Source organism: Gorilla gorilla, chromosome 6 (genome assembly GCF_029281585.2).
Source record: "Gorilla gorilla gorilla isolate KB3781 chromosome 6, NHGRI_mGorGor1-v2.1_pri, whole genome shotgun sequence".
Lineage (NCBI taxonomy): Eukaryota > Metazoa > Chordata > Mammalia > Primates > Hominidae > Gorilla > Gorilla gorilla.
In genome coordinates this window covers 164640845-164663814 of record NC_073230.2, presented here as the reverse complement: position 1 = coordinate 164663814, position 22970 = coordinate 164640845, and the positions used below count along the sequence as shown (strand labels likewise).

Here is a 22970-nt window from a genome sequence, read left to right as displayed (position 1 = left end):
CTTTTTTCTTAATTAGCTAGCGGTTTGTCTATTTCATTGATTTTTTTTTTCTAAGGACTGGGATTTTAATCTATTAATTTTGTTAAATAAGCATTTTCCCTTGATTAATCTAAAGACTAATGGGAGAGAGAATTTCAGGAAGCTTCACATGACATCATCTGAACAGCTGTCATCAGTGGCTCCCTGGCGAGGCTGGTGCCATCATCTCAGGGGCACGGCCATCCTGGGAAGCTGAGGCGAAGCCTGACTTTGGTGACTGGGGTGCACATTGGCAATGTAAGGGCCAGGGAAGAAGCTGAAGCCAGGAGCAGCACTGGAAGGCACACGCCTGTCATCCCAGCACTTTGGGAGGCCAAGGCAGGCGGATCGCTTGAGCTCAGGAGTTCAAGACCAGCCTGGGCAATGTGGTGAAATCCCATCTCTACAAAAAATACAAAAAATTAGCCGGGTGTGGTGGTGCACGCCTGTAATCCTAGCTACTCGGGAGGCTGAGAGGGGAGGTTCTCTTGAGCCCAGGAGGTCAAGTCTGCAGTGAGTAAGGAATGCACCACTGCATTCCAGCCTGGGTGAGAGAGAAAGAAAGACCCTGTCTCCAAAAAAATAAGGAGAACAAAACATGGTATCATTCTTCAGACACCATCCACAGGTGCTCTCCCTTGATGGTGAGAAAAAATTCTCTCCATTGTCAATTTTAGAGAAAAAACACGACTAGCATCTGAGATTGAAAACATCCAGGCTTGCTTTCGAAGCTGGGCGAAGAGCTTAGGTGCGGTTTTCATTACGCCTCCTCAAAAGCAGCTGTTACTTGGAATCAGAGAAGTGCTCCTCTCCGTCTAGTCTGAAGGGCATCTGCCCAGTCCTCTAGTCGCCTGCAGTGGGTCGGGAGGTAGGGCTTTCTTTCTGGAGGGGTTTCCTCAGTGTCCAGCTCTGCAGCCTGGTGCGACGACATGTCCAGAATGCCCCACTGACTTTCCTGTCTGCATCGACGTCGGACCCTAGAGAACAGCCGCAAGGACCTCTGCCCTCTCGCTGTGGCCTGCAGGCAACACCAAAGGTCAGCAAGAAAGCTTCCTTTTTGAGCGTGAAGCTTCAAAACTGCCGTGCTTCTCATTTCTTTTAAGCACACAGCAACAAGCTGCACCTCAAGGTGTACAACACATGGCTCTGTGCTTCTGTTCCTAGAGCCACCAATTGTCAGTACTGTTTCCTACAGAACTCTTTTATCACTTACTTTTCCCTTCAGACGTAAGTCACTCTTTCAAAACATGCAAATACATGTTTGAATAAGAAAAGGACCTGGCCGCACAAGGTGGCTCACACCTGTAATCCAAGCACTTTGGGTGGCAAACAGGCAGATCATTTGGGGCCAGGAGTTCAAGACCAAACTGGACCAAACTGGACAACATGGCGAAACCCCGTCTCTACTAAAAATATTAAAAATTAGCTGAGCATGCTGGTGCACACCTGCGGTCCCAGCCACTGGGGAAGCTGAGGTGGGAGGATCAGCTAAGCCCAGGCAATCAGGGCTACATTGAGCTGTGATTGCACCACTGCACTCCAGGTGACACAGGCAGAAACGAAGGGTGAGATTTCAGGACTCAGCTGCCATGTTTCAACAGGAATGATCAGTGCCACACACCTGAACCACTTCCAAACCTCCTGTGTCTGGGACGGGGACACCCCTAGGCCTGCCACAAATACACTGCCTCACGTAATTGGTTGCACTAAATAAATACACACCAAGACCTCCAGCACGCCAGGCACTGCTCACGGGGCAACTATGGGAAATAACAATACCTTCTTCAAAGGATCTACCACTCTTGAGTGTCCCCTTAATTCAAAGAAAGCCCCATTTTCTCCCTGAAATGTCAAGGCGTTTTTTGCCCATGTTCTGTAGAGATCCCATTACCCAAAGTACAGGTTTTAAAAACAAGGAATGACTTATTCTTGAACTATGGATTAAAGAGGAAGAAAACTGCTTTGGGCTCTAATCACATGGCATTTTCAGATTATGACTTAGGCTTAAAAATTCAATTAAATCGGATTTGAGAAATTCACCCAACACATTTCGCTTTTGTTACCTATTGCTTCCTCCTCCATTTCAATTTCCCAAATTTGCCTCTTCTCTTGCTTTCTTTCTTCCTTACTTAGGTCCAAACTAAGGCACTTTCCTTTTCATCCTTATGAGAACGGGGAAAACAGGGTGATAAAATGTATCTTTGAAAGCAGCCACCATCTGCCCACTGCAGGCCACCCTGCTTGTGGAAGGCCCCCCATTTGCCTGTTACAGAACCAGAGTGGAAACTGCAAGGTTTTATTAACATGGCTTCCAAATTACATACAATGTAGTTCAAACACAGTTTTTGGTATGAAATCACACAAATGAAACACACAACAGTACATTTTCTTGAAATGTACGTAGTTGAAACTACGTCACTAGAATTCACATGTGCATTACACAGAGGTGAAGAACATGAAGAATGGCTGTGTGGCCCTCCCGCACCTGCCTGGATGGCCTGCTTCCGGCCCTGGGGAGGGACAGCCACCGTGAGGCAGTGAGCCTGTAAAACCCGCTCTCAGGGATGAACACAGCTGGAACCTTGCATGTGCGCTCTTCCCGCATACCTAACAGTGCTTCCATGGCCACTGTGCCCTCCCCCAGGGTCCTGCCGGGTGGCTCTGTCAAGCCCTGCACACCGGCCTGGACCAGGGGGATGACAGAAAGGGTGCCACCATGTCCCAATCTGCTTTGGCTTTCACAGCCGCTGACCCACAGGCTGTCCCACGAAGAATGGGAGAGGCCTGTCAAGGGAGCCACATGTCTTCCATCAAACTCAAGGGACCAAAGGAAATGGCACTGACTAAGAACAGTGGTCCTGTTTCTACGTAAGAAAGGAGAGGGTACTGAGAACGGTGATCCCGTTTCTACGTAAGAAAAGAGAGGGTGCTGCAAGTGGAGAGTGGGCTGGAGCTGGTCACCAGCGCCCCCCGAACCCCAGCACAGACACCAACACCAGCATCCGGGTGAGAGGGGAAGCCGGCCCATCACAGGGCAGAGCAGGGGGTGTGATGGGGGTATCTTCTTGAATGTTTCCTTTAACAGCAGTTTCTGGAAACAGAGCTGCCTTCTTTTTAAAGACTTCATTTTCAAAATAGACCATAAATTATGAGCAATTTCTAACAACATGAAAAACACGTGGGATACATGAAATGGAAAATATACATGATGGCAGATGCACTGTGATCACAACCTCCAGCGAGGCCTGCACACGGCAAGAACACACCACCTTGGAAGAACGGCATCACCGGAGACTGAGCTTCCCCACCTTCAGTCTCTTATTGTCATGCTGGAATACAAGTCTCTTCTGAAGAAAACTTGTAAAAATTATCTATAATGCTTTAAAAAATTAAAAAGACTAACTCCCCCACCGCCAACCAAAAGGAGCATACTTTGATGCCGTCTGCCTGGTCAGTTCGGAGTCATGCAGCGCCCAGAACGCAGGCAAGGAGGCGGCGGCTGCCCTTGAGCTTCGTGGCCCACTAATGAGAGAGCTGCGTGAAAGCCGCGGGCTGCAACCCAGCGGCCAATCTGGGGAGTGTGAGGGCGGCCCCCGACCCCGGCCCCTTACGGAGGTGCAGAAGCCCCGTCTCGGACACACGGGCAAGATGAGCTGTGGCCCGACCTGAGCGCCGAGATAAAATGAAGGCTACGGAACCAGAGTGGAAACTGCAGGGTTTTATTAACACGACTTCCAAATTACATACAATATAGTTCAAACACATTTTTTTGGTATGAAATCACACAAATGAAACACACAACAGTACATTTTCCTTTCAACTACGTCATTACCATTCTTCACACAGATCCTGAAACAGTTACCACAGCAGTTAACGCGAAGTGAACAAAGGGGTGGAACAGGCAACGGCATTCCCCCAAGGCAGGTGTGGTGTGTCTGGGAGAAAACAGGATGGAGATCAAACCCAGAGAAACGCACTCCCGTCATCTCTCCATGTCTCAATTCCAACGCTCTCCCAGTCAACACAGCTTCGCCCCCAACCAGAGCCACCCGGTGCAGCCCGCAGAGTGTACACGCATCAGGGCTGGGAGGCCCCGTCGGCAAAGCAGTAACACACGGTCAGACGCCCGCCACCTCCAAGTGGAGTGAGCCACGCTACCACTAACACTGAACTCAAGCACAAGAGCTCCTGCGAAAGCAGAGGGGCGGGAAACAAAGAAGCGGGTGGTTAAGGGCACGAACCGCACACTGCGGGACGCCGGCATCTTTGAATCGCCACTCACTCCTACAGAGCCAAACTGCAAAACAACAGAATTAAAAAGTTACTCTCTCCAATCAAAGACCTGGAGGAATAAATCGTGAGTGAAGACCTGTCAAAGCAAAGGTTGAGAGGTGATGGAGTGGTAAACACAGTGTGAAAATCGTCAGCACCTTCCCACCCAGCCCACGTGGAGTTCTCAAGGCTGAGGCGGAGCAGAGTGGCAGGAATACAGCCCTCACCCAGCTGAAGCCAGGAGGTGGAGGGAGAGGAGCATGGAAAGCCAGGGAGATGGGAAGGTCTGAGAGAGTGAGTCTTGGAATGGGACAGGAGCTACCAGTGTTAAGAATGGTAGATGGGTTTAGCCAGGAAAGCAAAACAGAAATGGACAGAGAGGGAGAGCCCAGAGCATGGCATGGTGAGGTGATCCCATTACTAAATGAACAGTAGCAAGAAGCAGGCACGTTGAGCAAACAGAATCAGCTCAGACATGAAAAAGGTCACACTCTGTGCTTTGCTGCTGTGGTACCTGAAAATTAAACAGTGGAATTAAAGCCCCAGAGTTCAAGTCCTCACAGAGGACACCATCCTGGATCCCACGCCTGTGAAAAGCAAAGCTGGATTATAGAAATGAGCGCTGGCTTTTTTTGCTCCTTCGGCTCAGGGCACCCCGGTGTGCTGTGCGCTCATGTTATTAGAAATGTTACCCACCTAAGAAAAGACTACAGAACGCATACAGCTTACACAGTCCTTGAAAAACCAGCTTCCGCTACGGGTGCCCTTAAAATGAAAAGCAGTTTAAAAGAAAATCATGCTAAAAGAATGCATGAGGTCTACTTTCTAGAGTATATTAAATTATTAAATACAGAATACATCACAATAGTACCTGTCTGCCTATCCACTCTATGGAACATATTAAAATAAAAAACCACATGCTGTTTCTTTTTAAAGGCCTACATTTTTCTATATACCTTTTAAAATCAGTAAAATAAAACCAAGCAAAATATCAACATGAAGACCTCCTTATCTTTTAGTTGGTTAGAAGTCAAAGGAAAAAGCAAGTACTCAGAAGTGTCTCACTAAAATACCTGTTCCGTCCGCCAATCTTAAAGATTTCCTACCAAAACATGACACAGAAAAGAGAGAGTTGAGACATTAAAAGCATTTTCTAGCCAAGGCAGGTTACAATGTGTGAGGCAAACGGCCTTTTCCAGCCACATGCTACCAGCAGGAGGTATACCTGGGGATCCAATATGAATCAGTGAGTTCCGCTTTGGTTCCAGTACACAAACCACAGGCTTATGCACCTCAGAAGTTAGGCATTTAAAAAAAAATTAAATAGGTTGCAAAAAAACCTTACATAAAATCCTTAGGATTTAATATTAAGTCAAGGCTAAATGCCTTTGGAGAATTCATATTTAAGAATGTCCAAAATAACACTCCATTCACAAACTTTAAAAATAGCTGAAAAAGTTAACTGAAATGCTCTTTAAATACACTGAAGTATCTAAGCCTTTCCCTAGTCGATCTGGACTCGGGGCTTTCCGAGTGGTGGTAGTCGGGTGCCTCTGAACCTTTCCTGTCCTGCACCCACTCCTATCAGTCAATTCCCTGGTAGAATCGTCACCTATAATTTTTTGAAAAACCAGTAATACCTTTCGAGCTTTCTCTCACTCACCCCCTTCCCTCCCACTCCAAATTAAAAAAAAAAAAAAAAATGGGGTGGAGGATCATAGCTTAATGAAGGGAAGCCAACCTGGGTCTAAAAGCGATTACGTCAAGCCATAGCTGAGGCCTACAAGGAGGGAGGGAGGGTAAGGGTAATAAAAAAACGAATCCCAGGAAGAGCACCACGAAAGCGGGAAGCCTGAAGTCACCCACAAAGGGCACTGCAGACACCGCACCAGGAATGTGTCTTAAGAGCTGGCAGTCCTCTCCAGGGAGAGAGCAGAGGAGGGGAACAGCCGCAGGGACTAGAGAGTTTCTAGGACTCCACGATGTGCCAGCACAGCACGCTGCCATCACACACGCTGACCTCCTTGTCCTGTGCAATTACATGACTAGGACCTGCCTTCGACAAGCGTCTGATGGTCTATGAGCACATTCCGCTTACCTTCCCAATAAAATAACAAAGAAATACAAAACAAAACAAACAACAAAACAAAAACAACAAAAGCCAAAAGAAAACAAGTGATAAGTGATGAGTTCCTCAAACCCATCCCAGGACAAGGCTCCAGGGCCTCGGGGGTCCCTCACCTGCCCTACCTGAACTGTCCCAGCTGATCACCACCCAGTGAAGACGTTCCCCTCCCCCACTCCTCCAGGCCATCCAGCGGATGCCCCTGTGCCGCCAAACACCCTGGCCCAAGGGCTCTCAACTCCACCGACCGGACTGGATGACCTCCCCTGATAAGCCAGTGTGTTAGAAGCAAATTGATTATTAACACTGAGATGACAGCTTCCCCAATCCCCAGGCCTCTCCTCACCTGGGTCTGTCCATCCCTTCCTCCTTTTCACCCTAAACTCCTCTTCCACCTCCTTCAGTAACAAAGCCTTCTGTTCACAGAACTGAGCAAGATGCTGTTTGAAAAAAAGACCCCTGGGTGCAGGATCTAAGCTCTGCCACAATTCAGAAATGCCACAGAAGCAAGCTTCAACAACTGTTTGCCTGAGACCTTTACAAATCATGCTAAGAATGACCCATATTAAAAATAGTTACGGTGAAGCCACCTCCCACCCCATCCCATCTCCTCCAGCAAGGCAGGGTGCGGGTGCCTACGGAGGCTGCTGCCTGTCCACAAAACAGAGAAACCCCTCAAAATTTGTCTGGAAAAATGATGAGATTTACTCTTTAGAAGAATATCAGTATAAGGATTTAACAAACGTGGCCAGACCAGTGGTAATGCAAGGTTATCTAAAGTAGCTAAGTGAACTTCTATTACAGCACAAAATCAAAACAAGATAATGCAAAAAGAAAAGAAGTAACTTGGCTCCACATAGTCAGCTATTGGTTTACCTTATGAGATACTGATATTTACGACCTTTAAGCTTCTTGAATTTGTGAACAAATAATACACAGATCAGGATAAATGTATTGGCTTACTACCATCTTTATAAAAATCGAATATACACACAAACACATCAACAACTGTGGAACTGTATCCATTAAACTTTGATAAGACAACACAAAGAACTAATAGCTAAGATGTGGCTGAGTTGAAAGCACTTCCAATAGTATTTTAATTTTAAAAGGTCCATATTTACATGGTATGCTAAATGCTCCTGCATCTCATTTTAAATGCATGATGAACTCAAGAACAAAGATAATGGTTGCAGCAGATCTTCCACGAGGGTTTGGCTGGTGTGGGCTGACTTCACGTGAGCAGCACACCAAACATGTAAGTACCATTCCTTTCTAATTCTGCTTCTTTCCTTTTCTGTAGTTTCCTTCAAGGAAACTAAACCTTCATTACTGGGATTGTCTGGTACTAAGAATCCATTTTCGATGGTTGTGGGTATTGAGTGAGGTCGGACTGTGTTGGACTGTTCTAATCAGCGCTTTAAGGCGGGCCTGCATGACTCTGCCCATCACCTTTCAAGAACATTCTATGAGAAAGTCTGCCTATGTGCATGTGTAGACAGTTAGAGAAACACGCACACCCCAGTGCCTGTGTCACACTCAGGTAACACCACAACAGACCTTCCAGTGGCCATGAAGTCCATCTTAACAATGAAGGCCCAAACAGGATCCGTTTTATTAACACTGACTACAAAAAAGTCTGTTTCAATGCCTACTTTTCAGAGACAACATGCGTATTTTTGGTTTTAAACACAGCACACTCTATTTCAAAAAGTGTTTAAAAAAAAAAAAAGTCATGAAACTCATTTCATTGTATCAGTAAGCCCTCAATGATAAAGTAAGTCGGTAGGCCTTCCCACTGCCCAGTGGGTACTGAGTGGTTTGGATCTCTCTTAATTAGAGCTCAAGGGCTACCAAAGTCACCACTCCAACGCAGCTGTGGACTGAGCCAAATAAACTAGACGAAATACATCAACACATCCGTATCTAACTGTGGAAATGAGTGGGCAGTGACAGCCATGGGAACCTGCTGATGGGCACACAGACCTGCTCCCTGGACAGCCTCCTGCAGGCATGGTGAGGCAGGGCTGACTGGCAATCCCATCTTCCGAGGGTTGGCTGGGACACTCTGGAGCAGAGGTGGCGGCAGCACAGCTGCAGGGTCCTAGCAGATCCTACAAGCGCTGTGGCTTCCTGGGACTGATTGCTGCAACAGCCCCTGCAGCGTGCAGTGTTACTCTCAAGCACACAGCAAACGCCACTTTAGAATCACTGCTACAGAAAGGATCGCAGGGTCTGGAAGACCTGCTTCAGCTCTTCAGTTTGTTTTGGTAACTTAATTTGAGAAAGTAATATAAAACGTCAACTGTGGAAACGAGATGGCGCAAGTCTGGGCCCGTCTCCTTAGTCCCTTCCTTCTAGGAGGCTGAGAGCCCTAGCGCCATGCTCCCTCCAGGGGCAGTAAGAAAGAACGGGCTTCTATTTCCCTTAATTCTATTAGTAAATGTGACATGAAATCGTAGGTATAAAAGGTAGCTAAAATGTCTGAGTATGCCCTATCATTATTTGCTCAAATAGCTCAGGTCCACTTTAGAATATATCCAAAATAGTGAAACTCTTTCATGAGCAGAAATACTGTAAGGCACTTTTTTCAGTGTTTGCCCAGAATGAATTCTACTACAGTAGCTTTATGGAGAGTATGTCTCACCTACAGGAACCTACCCGCAATTACGAAAAGCAGTTTCAATGATGACACAGACTCGTCTCATTTGGGGCTGGAAGAAAGCCACCCTCACCCCGCATGCCACGGGGAACGGCAGGCCAGAGTGAACATCCGCTGATGAACAGGGCAGCCCTGCTGGAACAGCCTTCAGAAAAACAGAGGTGACTGAAGCAGTGGCCACCAAATTCCCAAAGAATGTCATGTATCACAGAGCCAGTGATAAACAGGCCACCTTACTGCATTTAAAAAGGAAAAAAACAGGTCTGTTCCACCTTCAGGCCATTCCACCACCTCATGTGTGGTGGGAACTAGGCCAGAGGGCTGCCAGGTGAGGCCATCACAGACCCTGCTCTAGCCGAGGGCCATGCCATGTGCCTGTCCAGCACATTGCCTTATCTGGGAAGTGTGTTAAAAATGAATGGGGAGTTCATCAAAACTAGGAACACAGAGTTGACGCTTTTGAAACAGTGACAAGAAGCAGAATCTGCTGTTCAATTGGCACCACTCCCAACCACCCCACTCACACCCTGGCTTTCCAGGGTATGCAAAGGTCAATCAACAATCACCCAAATTTTAATCTACGTTTTGTACAAGAGCCTTTTGAGGGCTGAGAAGACAACTCGAGTTAAGCGTGGTTGAGAAGACTCTTCTAACCTGCACTGAAGATAAGTGCAACCATTATCAAATATTCTTTGCTGTGAAAACTACTTAGAACTTGTGACGTTAATGTTCTTTCCTGAATCTAAGTCACTGTGATCGATCATAGAGTCAGACCACAAAGAACAATGTCTACATGCATTGTAAGCACTTTGAAAACGAAACAAAACGAAAAACTTGGAGTTCTTGGTGGTGACAACAGAATGTGAAGCAATCTAACACCAACTCCAGCCTGCTGTGTCCTGTCAGTTCAGCTCCTCTGGAATCAGGCCCGTGGCTGGCTGGCGCTCTGGAGAACAGTACGCAGGACTGCGGCCCGGAGAGACCTGTGCTCCTGGGGGTTCTGCGCTGGCCGGCAGCTCCCTTGAAGAAATTCCACAGTGTGTGTACAGCCTAAGGTCAGGCTCTCTTGTTAGGAATCACTCCACGATCAGGGCCACATTTATGTGGGACAAATCTATCATATGCCTGTGAAAATTTAAAGAAACGATCGACACTAACTCTGCACATCGGCAATCAATCTACCAAGGTGGGAGGAGACTAAAGGACCCTGGTGGGTCCTGTCTAATAAAAACCCATCATATAAAAAGGCAGATTCCCCGGGAAGATCTATTGAAACACAAGGGGCAATTCTCCACCAGACAAAAGGACGCGTGCCTCATGACAGGATCATCGTCTGCGCTTTGTGACCTAGTGTCCTTCTACAGGAACAGGTGGGGACACACGCTTGCTACCATGATGGATGGGAGGGCACAGGAAGGAGGCCCTTGCTCCCGCCCCCTTACAAGCACAGAACACACTGGTCACCTGTGGAATTTCTGCTGAAATGCTAATGCGTGGGCTGGCTCCTTGAACTTAGCTATGGCTTTCCGTTGCTGAGGAAGCATCTGTAAACTCTAGAGGAAGAAAACAAACACTTTAAGATCAGTTGTAAATGACAGTAAAAAATGTGAATATATATATTTAAGCATTATTAGTTTTAACACAAAATGAGTCCAGGCGGACATTTGGAACACACTAATTGATTTTCCTTTCTAGCTCCCTGGCAATTTTTCTTACTTATCTAGATAATCTATTCCAAAACAGTGCTTTACTAAATCATTCCCAACAGCAACAGTTACATCTTCCAAGCCTAGTGTTAAGGCCTCCCATCATCTGGCCCCATCAGCTGCCCCAACCTGCTCTGGGAGACCGGGTAGCAGGTACCCTTGGATAGAGACATCTCCTCTTCTCATGCCTTCTTATCAGGTGATTTTTAATAGGGACCCCCATGAATTTTTTAAGAACAGGACTCATCACACCAGAGGAAACTGTTTAGTGTGGGGGCCCCACAGCCCACAGTAGGCAATGGCCCCTAGTCTACCATCTCTGTGCATCTGGCTGGGCCATGGTGAGGGCAGTGGTGCCCGGGGCAGACATCAGCATAACGTGGTCACATTTTGTACTTTAAGAGTTTGTGAACACCAGTCTTAAACAGTGGTATCTGAAATGAAGTCGCCACCCACTGGCCTAAAACAATGCCAGTGAAAAAGAAATGAATTTATGAAGATTGGCCAAAAGAAATAAAGAATCCAGTAAAGATTTACAGAGGAAGTGTTTGCAAAGCGAAACTTACATCTAGTCCTCAAATCTGCTGCCTGAGGAAGAGGGGGAGCTGCTTTCTGCTTTCTTAAGCCTTTAGGATCTAGAGCTGGGAGGGACAGGCAGGAGGAAAGCACAGCCATCTGCGGATCTGTTCAGTGGCGCTCTGTGAACTCTCAAGCAACTCAAAGCTCTAGAGTCTGGTTCTTCTCAATTACCTCAGGACACAGTCAACTTAGTGCCTGCTGTCTGGAGCACGCACAGGAGCCCCTGACTTTTTTTTTTTTTTTTTGAGATGGAGTCTCGCACTGTTGCCCAGGCTGGTGTGCAATGGCACGATCTCAGCTCACTGCAACCTCCACCTCCTGGGTTCAAGTGATTCTCCTACCTCAGCCTCCCAAGTAGCTGGGATTACAGGCACCCATCACCACGCCTAGCTAATTTTTTGTATTTTTACTAAAGACCGGGTTTCACTATGTTGGCCAGGCTGGTCTCAAACTTCTGACCTCATGATCCGCCTCTGCCTTGGCCTCCCAAAGTGCTGGGATTATAGGCATGAGCCACCGCACCTGGTGCCCGATTCTTCTAAGAACAGGTGTCCCTGGGCAGCTCCTGGCATGGGCACCAGCAAACACTGTCCTGAAGGACTGCATTCAGCAGGCACTTTTGGTGGCCAGAAACTATTTGCTGTGTCTGAGTTTCTGTTCAGTGAAACAGAATAGCTAGAGAAAATAACTAACTAACAGCACATGATCCCTTGAAAATACTGAGGCACATGTGGTCATTTCATTTTAAAGCATGTCAAAGAGCTACAATGGAAGCAAACAGCTAAAAAACATCAGTGACTTGGAAAGTGTTTTAAAAAATTACACTGTATATGAAATAACTGCTCTCCATTTTAATAACTATAGAATGTCTATCAGTAAACAAGACTAGCAGAGCTCTAAAAGAATACTCAAACACTCCCGAAAAAGGCGTCTTCCAGTGCTTCTACAACAGCGTTTACACAGAAATACAAAGGTTCAAGTCTCCAAATTCAAGGGCATCAAGAAGGCCTGAGCACAGGCTACCCCAGAAGCATCGGCCCTGGTCTAGGGACATCACTGAGACAGGCCAGCAATGAGGCAGCCCACTAGGCAGAAACGGAATTGGTCTGTTTTTTTCTGAAACAAGTTCAGTAAAATATCAGACTTTCTCCCTTCTTTCTGAAATAAAAAATGAATACAAAAGAAATTTCTTGATAGCTTCACTTGTCATTAAGTTAACAGGAAAAGTAAAGCCCCACAACGTGGTCTCCTGGATACATTCTCAGCAATGGCTTGCAATATGGCTTTCTGGACTTTGAAATTCCGCCTGTATTTCTTGACAGAGACCTGTTTTCTCTCCCAATCTGCCAGACTCATATTTCAGCATGCACCCCTTTTGTGTATTAGCCTGTGAATGATATTCAGTCACTGAAACAATAGAGCAACTTCCAAAGAGAAAATCCTATCTGTTCTGTTCCCAGGTAAGGGGCTGTGTGGAGTGAGTGTCACTTGTCCATCCCAGCCTAACCCTAACCCTAACCTAATCCGAACCTAAACCCTTAACCCTAACCCTAACCTAGGTTAGAGCTGCTGCAGCCGTGCCTCCGGGCTTCTCTCCGTTCTTCCGGCAACAGCACCAGCATGCTCAGTGCTCCAGGATCCTGGGGGGTTTAAACAACACCCAAAAGTGACTGAAACAGTTTCACACAACAGCTGCCAATACTGCAGCAGAGCTTACTGTGAGAACTACAATAATGGACCTTCTCTAAACTTATCTTGTCTAAAAATATAAAAATTCCTTCATTAAGAATGGATAAGGAAAATTAATTTCATATATCATAAAACAATGATCAACATTCTGCAATTCACAGATAGAATCTGGATTTTGGAAGTACTATACTCAAGCGAGAGCCTGTCTCCACAAAAAAAAATTAAAAATTAGCCAGGCCCAGTGGTGTGCACCTCTAGTCCTAGGTACTCAGAAGGCTGAGGCGGAAGGATCCCTTGAGCCCAGCAGGTGGAGGTTGCAGTGAATCATGATCACAGGATCACACCACTGCACTCCAGCCTGGTGACAGAGCGAGACTCTGTCTCCAAAAAAAAAAAAAAATAAGAAAAAAGAAAATATCATGCAGTTCTTTTGGGAAATAACATTTCTAGATATATGTGGTGACTTTATTTCCTTTGGGCAATTTCACAATGTGAAATGAGGGTATCAGGCTGCCAATCGTACAATATTTGGTATCAGGTTTTACTTGTAATCTACGTAGCTTAAAAACCTCGATTTGATTGAGAAGCTATCCGTGAAGAAAGCATTAACTTCCAGTGAGATTCTTCAATCAGAGGAACGCCTTGGTTTTCAGACACTCAACATAATGAACAAGCGTGCTGCCCTAAAATTTGCTTCCTGTCTACCCTCTCTCCTTACATTTTTGTACCTTCTTTCAGAAATAAACCCTGTTTTCTAGATACAAAATTGTAGAAATTGTCAATATTCAACCATTTTTGACCTACCAAAATGACAAGTATTCGTGATTTATTAGGAGCAGAGGAAAAGAAACTTTCCAGTGAAAGCTTAAAGACATGGTCGCCAGCTTCCACTGTGAAAATATACACGTCTACACACCTGAGCAACACGCTATCATAGAGTTAAAACTTTTCTTCACCCAGAACAAACCAAAAGTTAGAATTCGTCTCAAGTCTACATACTGACCTATGTAAGGACCTCCTTCTTCACCCCCAGCCCCCACATAACGTACTGGCAGGGAGAGGGGAAAGCCTGGCACACCAGCTCTCACCCTGATTGGCTTTTCATTTTTCAGAGACATCTTCAGACAACTTCTGAGGAAATCTCACTGGGCTACTAAATAAGTAGCAAATGCAAGTTAAAAGAATACACTTCAGCTGGCAGCTTCCCACATCTGTACCCAGCAATCCCATCCAGAACCGTAAGATAGAATCAACAACCACGCCACCTGGCAGCAAAAAGCTTCCATGTTGTTCAGAACCCACCTCTTTTCCCCATGAAAAGTTCTTCCTCTTTTGAGAAAGAGTCTGTGCATGTGTGTACATGTCTGTGCATGGCTGTGGTTGTGTGTGTGCATGCATGTATAAAGATAACTAAAATGTTACAGGATTACAACTGATTCTGCAATCCTAAACACCAAGCTCTTTTTCTCCCTCTGGCCAACAATTCTAGCACCTTAAGGAATCACTTAAAGGAAAAAAAAAAAAAAAAGGTATCAGCTGCTTTTAAACACAAGTCAAACTGCTTAAAATAGGCCCAATTTATAAATCATGAGAGATGTAAATTCTTGAGCCCCACCCTAGAACAGAGTCTGACACTGGAGCGGGTGGGGGAGGCACTCCCTGGCAGAAGGGCCGAGAGCCCCTGCAGAGCCTCAGTGAGCCTGCTAAGCATTTCTGTATGGAACGGTGTGCAGGACTGGCCCATGGGGCTCCCCTCTACACACAGGTCATTGTGCGACCAACCTCCTGTTGGAAATAGGGCGCCTGAAGCCTGCACACGATTCCAGTGGTGGGCTGAGCGGTAAAGAAAGGTTCACAACAGTGCTCTGGGCAACTCCAGCCCGCACCGAGTTTTCCGCCCCATTTCAAGTTTTCATCTGTTATCATCACATGCTGCGTCTTCCTGGACACCGATGCTGGCACTTCCCCTGAATTTCAACGTTTGGGCTCTCCTGCACATCCCGGGCGCGTTGCTCCTTTTGCTCTGGTTTAATTTTAAAACGTCTCCTGACCTCTCCTTTTCCCTTTTCACTCCTGGTTGTCCCATCTTCCCTGTCTTACGCATGCTTCTCCTCTAAAGCACAGGCAAGCTCTGTGTTCTCACACAGGTCTCTTCAATCCTCCTCCTCCTTTTGGAATGATTCACAACCATGTTCTCAGAACCCTGTGGGAGAGCCTCCAGTTAACTAGCTTTTCCGTTGTGGCTTCCCATCATGTGCCCACACACATCTGTTCTTTAAGCCTGTGATGTGGGCTTTTCTGGAATCCGTGTCTGACACTGCTTAGTGTTTTCTTTCTTAATTGTCCAAACTTCAAAACAACTCAGCTGCTCACTCAAGATTCCAACATTTTCTACTTCACCAACCAGGCCTTCCTGCAGTCAGAACCAGACGTAAAGGGGCTGTCTTCTCAGTGATCCACTTTATCTTAGAAGCAGAAGCAGAATCGGTCAGTCAGACGCCGAGATGATCCCACCTTCCACCGAGTTCACAGGGCCTCCATGGTGGGCTGAGATCCGCTCTGCAAAGGGCAGATTCTTCTCTGAGCGGTACTTTCTACGTTTCCATGCCTACCCCCAAATCAGCAGCGTCAGGGAGAGGCTCCTGCGCTGCATCTCCGAGGGCTCTCCTCAGCAGCCTCTGGGGGACGGCAGCCCCCCGGCCTTGGGAGCAAAGCTGACTCGGGAGAAGTCGGTCACTAGGGCCCAGCCAGGGAGGCTGCGCGCCCACTCCCCTTCTTCCCGCTGCTTTAATGTGCTTTCCCGCAAGAAACACAGATGACGGTTTCTTGCTTCTTTCAGTTCCTTCCAGATGACACCCAGGAAGAACGAAAGAGTTCATATGCGGTTTATGAGTAGACAGAAAAAAAAAAATATCTCATCTTCGAAGAATCAAGTTCTTGTCAAGTTACAATTTCTGAAACATGGTTACAGTTCGAAACTTTTTGGAAGACCATCTTCTGGTTATGACATTTCTACAAAATCTTCTCATTCTTCCTCACTCTTTGAGTCTACAGATAAATGTCTTTGAAACAGACTTTCTGGAGAGGCTTATTAATGTAGTTTAAGGAAGTAAAACACTAATCTGAGAACAAAACTGGCTACCACATCACTGCTACACTGAGAAAAGTTCTCAAATTCCATGGGTTTAAAAAGTATAGTTAACATGCAGTGACAGCCGGGTGCGGTGGCTCATGCCTGTAATCCCAGCACTTTGGGAGGCTGAGGCGGGCGGATCACGAGGTCAAGAGATCAAGACCATCCTGGCTAATACAGTGAAACCTCGTCTCTACTAAAAATACAAAAAATTAGCCAGGCGTGGCACGCGTCTGTAGTCTCAGCTACTTGCGAGGCTGAGGCAGGAGAATCGCTTGAACCCGGGAGGCAGAGGTTGCGGTGAGCCCAGATCGCACCACTGCACTCCAGCCTGAGCGACAGAGCGTGACTCCGTCTCCAAAAACAAAAACTAACATGCAGTTACTAGAATTTTCTAAAATTAAAAGGCCCAAAGGAATGAATATAGGTCCTCCTGGTGTAGACACCACCTGGCATTACACCAGTGAACACTAGGTGGTGCCATATCCCAAAGAGACAGAGACTCGACACTATTCCAAAACATTTAGGATAAAAAATATTTGTGGCTCACGCCTGTGATCCCAGCACTCGAAGGAAATGGAAGCAAATGGAAGGAAAAAGAGACCATTTAAGAGGTCTATACAAACCCACAGTACAAAATGCAAAATCCAATTTAAAAGACAAGACAGAAGTTAGCTGGTTTGGCAAGGACTCCAAGCATATTCTCACAATGTAGGCTCTGAGCCTCACTAAATGCTGTGAGAAGCAAACAGTACTTGCTGTTCAGGTATGGATCTTGACAACTCGATCACACTCAAAAATATTCAAGAAAATGATCAAGACTACACAGGATGAAGCAAAGTCCACAAAAGTAGCAGGTGACATATGAAAACAACAGTGCAACCCTTCCGCCCACAGGGAAGTGCAGATCGCCCCAAGGACAGGAGGACCAGCAGGACACTGGGCCACACACGTGAGGCCTCGCCAAGCGCAGCCGTCTGTGGCTCACAACAGACTAGGCTCAAGGTTTTTTCATCTGGACTCACTGCTACACAGTTACTGGACCAGAATTCTCCATCACCATTTATTTTGAGAATCTCAGATTAGGATAACCACATTTTAATCCATCTAAAATGCTCTAGTGTCTACTGTGTTCCTGCAAATTAATCCAGACTATGATCAATTGTTTTGAAATATCCTTAAACATAAACTGTACGCTTCTAATAGCTGATGAAGTATTCCTAACTGCACCACTAGGGAGCCCGCTCTATCACAAACAGAAGCCAAGGCTTTGGGTTAACTTTCCATTACTACACACCAATAAAAATGAAACCTATCTCCCCAGGAAGCCAGTAATGAAGATGGCAGCAATTAAACCCAAGTAACATGTATGTTTCTGGAAGAGTTTTCATCTATTCATTTTTAGGAACTGTCAACAGCAGATGGAGATCTAAAACATGTATATTAATTACTCGTATCAACCCTAGTGTTAGCATGTTTCCAAATCCACCCATGAAGCTAGAGGCTGTAAGAGATTCTTGAAAGAAAGCACTTTGGACTCCTCAGAACTCTGACATGTACTCTGTGCATCCAAAAATGTCTTATTTCCAAAGTGCTCTGCCCCCAGACACACCAGATCCCACCATGGGACGCACGGTGCATGGCAATGGCAACAATGGGCACCACAGGTGGCACCTGACGGGGAGGCCAGAAATCGGAATGAACAAGCAGGTGGCTTCTTCGCTGGGTCGGCTACAGGGCTCTGGGCCTACAGAGACCAGGAGTTTCCGTGGAAAACCCTGTTTCCAATGGACCTGGAACTGTGTTCCTTTTCATGCATCTCATTTGCAGCCAGCTCAGCAGGCATGTTTCAGCATTAGAGTTAGCCAGCTTTAAATTAAGAGATGAAGATACAATCCAAGACACTGTCATATTTGTAAAATCTAAACCAAGTCACAGCTATTTAGCACATGAAGCTATTTCTGGAAAGCAAGGAAAAGAAGGCTAAATACTTTAAAATGTAATGTTATTACAAATAAAACAAGTCATTTGATAGAACAAAAATTTTTGTATGTATGTGTGCAAGTGTGAACCTTCTATGACAATTAAAAGGATCTCAAAGGATAATCTGTTCAGCTGGAGTATTTATTTCTTAAAATTTATAACTAAGAATCTGAAAATTTCAAAATAAACGTTTGAGGCAAATGTTCTGATACTAAGTATGCACAACAGGTTATTTGTCTTATTTCCCAAGTATTATTTTAATATGAAGTAGCCAACACAAAGGGCACTGTGTTTTAAATCAAGAAATGACTTTGTCTTGGGACACAACCACCCGTGGCACAGATGCCACCCCCAGACGGCTACCTGAATGGGTCCCACTGACATCAGCAGGCTCTTCAGCTGGGCATCTGTGGTGGACGAGGACAGCCCCTCCACAGACACCACGCAGGGCTGGGGCTTGCACTCCACCACCCGCAGGTTCTGCTTGTTTGGCATCAGGCGCCCCCGGCCCATGGGACCGGCCACTCCTCTGCCTCGTCCGTGCATGATGGCCTGGTGACAACAAAGGAAATACATTCAGAGTTTCAAGTCTGAGCTTCTTCCATAGTCACTAAGATATAAAAGTGAACAAATAACTTAGAATCCATTAAAATATACCATGAGCTACAGGATTTTCTGTAGTTTTCTATCCACTATCAGAGAATGTTTTAATAACTAAATGAGACAACTATATCCAGCAAGTTTAAGTGTAGGCGGAGGAAGAGGAGGGAGCTGACGAAGCCTGCACCTCTCCAGGGGCCACGCGCTTGTGCTCGGTGGGCACTCCGTGTCATCATCATTCTGTGTAGATCAGGCACCCGTCGGGGCTGAGAAACTTGCTGCAAATGACAGTTCAGAATTTGGATCCTGTCCTGAGAGTCCCAGAGCCCCCATTTCTCCTAGTGTAGTATAGGCTGGTTTAAGCAGGACCTGTTGTGCACAGTGCCAAGTCCACCTTACAGTCACAACAAGCCACAGCATCATGTACCTGACTCCGCTGGCAGAGACTACATTTGCTACCCTGAAACCCTCCCAGGCAGATTCTGCAACCAGAAATTCAGCCGTGGCTGCACATTTCCATCGTCTGCAAGCTTTTCAAAAGAAACAAAACACAATTGTGACTGAGGACCCAGGCACCCCCCAAGTATGATTCTGCTGGTCTAAGGCGGGCCCAAGCATTATCATTTTTAAAAGCTGCCAAGGGTTCAAAACTACTGCTCAAGGAACTTTTAAAAAAGAGGAAACTGCTGAACTTTCCCACACTTTCTCCAGATTAGAAGGTCAGAGAGAACATATGTGCCCAGTGTAGCCTAGGACAGCGGTGAAGTGCAGAAGGCAGGGTGGAGATGGACGGCACTAGGTTTCCAGATGGCCTACCCGAATTCTGTTGGGGAGTTTGGGCAGAATGCAAAAGTGGCCCCTCCCAGTCCATCACAGAAAAAGGCAGAAAGTTAGGTGGAAACTGGAATAGAACCTCAGGACATGAGTGTGCACACACACAAAAGGAAACGAAGAGAAAACCTCCACATTTCTTAGTACTCTGAAGAAGGCAGCAAAACTATGCCTGTGAATTAAGTTTTAAAACAGTTGCAAGAGGTTATTTCAAGAGAAACCACACTGGAAAATGCACATGAAAAGTTGCAAGTTACAGTTACCCTGGCTGGAAATCAGTAGTAACTAACTAGTCTTCTGTTCTAACTAGAGTAAGTTATGATATTAACAATAATATCTCTAACAAATGCCTACTTATACACACCAAGCACCAGGTTTTTTTAAATGCATCTTCTTAAAAGATGCTCAGAATTGCTTAAATAAGATAGGAAACATCATGACCCTCAGTCACAGGAGCATTTACATTTAAGTTGAAGAAACTCAAGTGTGCTGTGCGTGTGCGCGTATGGAGGGTGTTTCTAAGGCCTCTCTCATCATATATTCAGGGATGGCACCTGAAGGAAGAAAATTCAGACCGCAGCGATCTTTAAAGAAATCCATCACTTTAACACTGGCGTTATCACTGAATCTGTCTACACATCTGTTTTCTAGTACAAAATGGAATTTTGTTTGCTCTCATATCATGAAGTGTTTATGAGATAAGACGAAGTAACTTAAGTACTTCAAAAGGAGCCAGAATAGTCTTAATAGTGGCACTACTTCTAAAGTGACGAGATGACGAGGGAGAATGAGCGGGCAGACTTGCCGTCCTCCAGAGCGCAAAGCAGGGCTGCGCCCAGGTCTCCCTCTGCATAGCTCCACCCAACAGGTGCTACTGGCTTCTGCACCAAGAGGGCACTTCACTCTCAAGACTTTGGGGAGCCAGAAAGATGCCTCACTAGAAGCTGAGGGGAAGGGCGCTCTGTCAATTGCGTACATGACAGGATGTGCTCCCAGTGCACAGACAGCCACTCCAACAGAAAGGGGGATGGGGAGCACCCTTGCTTCCTGCCTCACAGCCTGAGCTCAGAGAAGCTCCTTCCAATCCCCAGGGTTAAGGGAAGGATTAAGGAGCTGGGAACTGTGGCCTAGAGCAAGTTACTTCATTTCTAAAGACCTCAGTTTCCCCTGTCTCAACTGGGGCCATGAGCATGCATTTGATTTTACATTTGTAAAATTTCTGGTGAGTCAGTGAATACACGAAGGAAAGCATGCTGACACGCAGCAGCAGGCGCTGTCCCGAGAGCACAGCAGATGCTGCTGGGTAGACAGTTCAGAGCGGCAGGAAGCAATCGCACTCCTGGCTGGCTGTGGGTGCTCTTCTGGGTTTGCTCTGTGAAATAAGTCAGGAGAGGAAAAGGCTTTGGTGAAAATGTTAATGCTTTTTCAAAGCCAGAACAAAGGAAATGATGGTTCACTTATGAATGTGAGTGCTACTGTGTGCCATGCGCTACAGATTAGAGCACGTCTCAACACTGCCTCACACCGGCCTTCGCATTTCCAGGGCTGTGTGCGAGGCAACAAGCAGTACCTTCTTCGCCGGGTGAATTCCTTGGATGCTTTTGATCCCTGGAGGGACAGGCGAGTGTGCGTGGGGCCCCGCTGGCAGATGTGGGGGCTGCTGGAGGCCCCCCCTGGTCAGCGTCACCTTGCGGGCAGGCTGTGGTCCCACTTCTGGAGGCTGGGGAAGCCGCTGGGGCTGGCCTTCTGGGTGAAAAAAGCCATCGCTCTCTCCTCCCTGCTGAAACCAAGAAGGCAGCACGTTGTTCAGTGTCTGCTCCACCAAACGCTCCTCCCCAGCATTAGGAAGCCCACCTCAGCCAGTGTTCACCCACAAAGCAAAACCATTTCAAACAAGTGTGACTCGAAACTTGTCATTTCACTAGAGCCAGTAAGGACATTTCTCATTGGAGAGTGGTCAGGTTCTAACAATATGTTTGAAATTTCAAACACTAAGATGCCCTTTAATTACTGTATTTATATAAGAGGTCTGCGATTAAAATAAATGCTGTCGAATTCCGTGAAATACTGGTTATCTTCAAAATACTTCATATCCAACACACATTTTCACTTTCAGCATGCATTATTCACTTTCAAGAGCATTCTTGTTAAAATGTACAGTTCGCATGAGCAGTGGTTTTAAACTCTTAACTCCTATTCCAACCTACCCTAAGAAGGCAATGAGCCCAACTCCTGCTGGTTCCGACTGTAAGTCTTCCAAACCCATCATGGCGCCTTCCACCCCCTGTGGATACGTGAACTTCAAATACTCTGACCTCTCCAATGCAGTGCTCTGAAACCGAAGAGCATCGCAAAATACTGGCTAGAAACTTCCCTTCCTTCTGCTGAGAGTTACAAGTGCCATTAGCAACTACAGAGTACGTGGATTTCCAAGAAGCGCATTTACTTTACGAAGAACCTTAGAAATATCAGGAATCTTATCTTTTGTGTTTTATTAACAGTCTGTTCATCGATCAGGAGGCACGTACACCTTGGAACTGCACCACCAATGTTGTTCATACCTCCAGGCAGCATAAAAATGTCTTAGGGTGGTGCCTATCAGCTGCTTTCAGTACTGAGTAGTGTTTTTCCCAAAGAACAGCTGAAGGCTGGGAAAAAACAGCAAGGACAGCAGACGCCGCCCTGATGAATTATGTCAGGATGGATGCTTGGCCTTGAAAAGGAAGACGGAGGCTTTTATTAGCACCAGGCCCACTCCCAACATCGACAGGCAGGGAGTGTCAGTCACGGGATAGTAAACCCTCCCCGCAGGGTGCTTAGCTGTGCCAGTGTCTCCAGGGGCAACCTGGTCAACCAGCTCAGAAGCAGCCCACATATCCTTGTGTCCCGCTCTTCCTACCAAACGTTATCTTGTGGAGACCAAACGGAACAAAGGGCTCTGCAAAAAGAAGGAACGTGGGATTGGGGCAAGATGGATGTAGCTTGTTTCTGCTAAGACTGTACAAAGAAACAGGGACTCAAGAAAAGATAAGATGAAAAATGTCACACAGGAACACGTGGCATGAAAATGTCTGCAAATCTTCTCTCTCCAAAACAAGTATAAGCTGGACAAAATTTCCCAAAACAACATTTGAGGACTCTGGAAATCAAAGAAAATGAAAAGAATGGAGAAGCACTTATTCCTGAGCTGTGAGGACAGTGCAGTGTGTGGCAGCTCCATCAGCACAGAGCCGAAACTCAGTAAGGCCTGAAGTTCCCCAGCAGCACTGGCCATACAGCACCCTCAGAGGGAAAGGCACAGGGAAGCCCATGGGTCTGTGGGCCTCTGGTCATGGTTCAGTTTGGAACAGGCAGCACACCAGCCAGAAATCT

At 46.3% G+C, this 22970-nt stretch overlaps 1 protein-coding gene across 7 annotated transcripts in view; it reads right to left on the bottom strand.

Moving 5' to 3' along the window:
- Positions 1-3716: 3716 nt before the first annotated feature.
- Positions 3717-22970, bottom strand: part of RBM33 (RNA binding motif protein 33) — a 135308-nt gene continuing 116054 nt past the window's right edge. For 4 of the 7 annotated variants that reach the window (XM_019031286.4, XM_055347515.2, XM_019031287.4 and 1 more), the window contains 4 exons: positions 21169-21378; positions 18531-18719; positions 10542-10630; positions 3717-10202 (listed from right to left, as the gene is read on the bottom strand). In XM_019031286.4, the coding sequence (XP_018886831.3) occupies positions 10154-10202; positions 10542-10630; positions 18531-18719; positions 21169-21378 (537 nt within the window). In that variant the 3' untranslated portion in view covers positions 3717-10153. The remainder of the gene's footprint in view (positions 10203-10541; positions 10631-18530; positions 18720-21168; positions 21379-22970) is intronic. The other 3 variants (XM_055347518.2, XM_019031288.4, XM_055347514.2) reach the window with 1 other exon arrangement.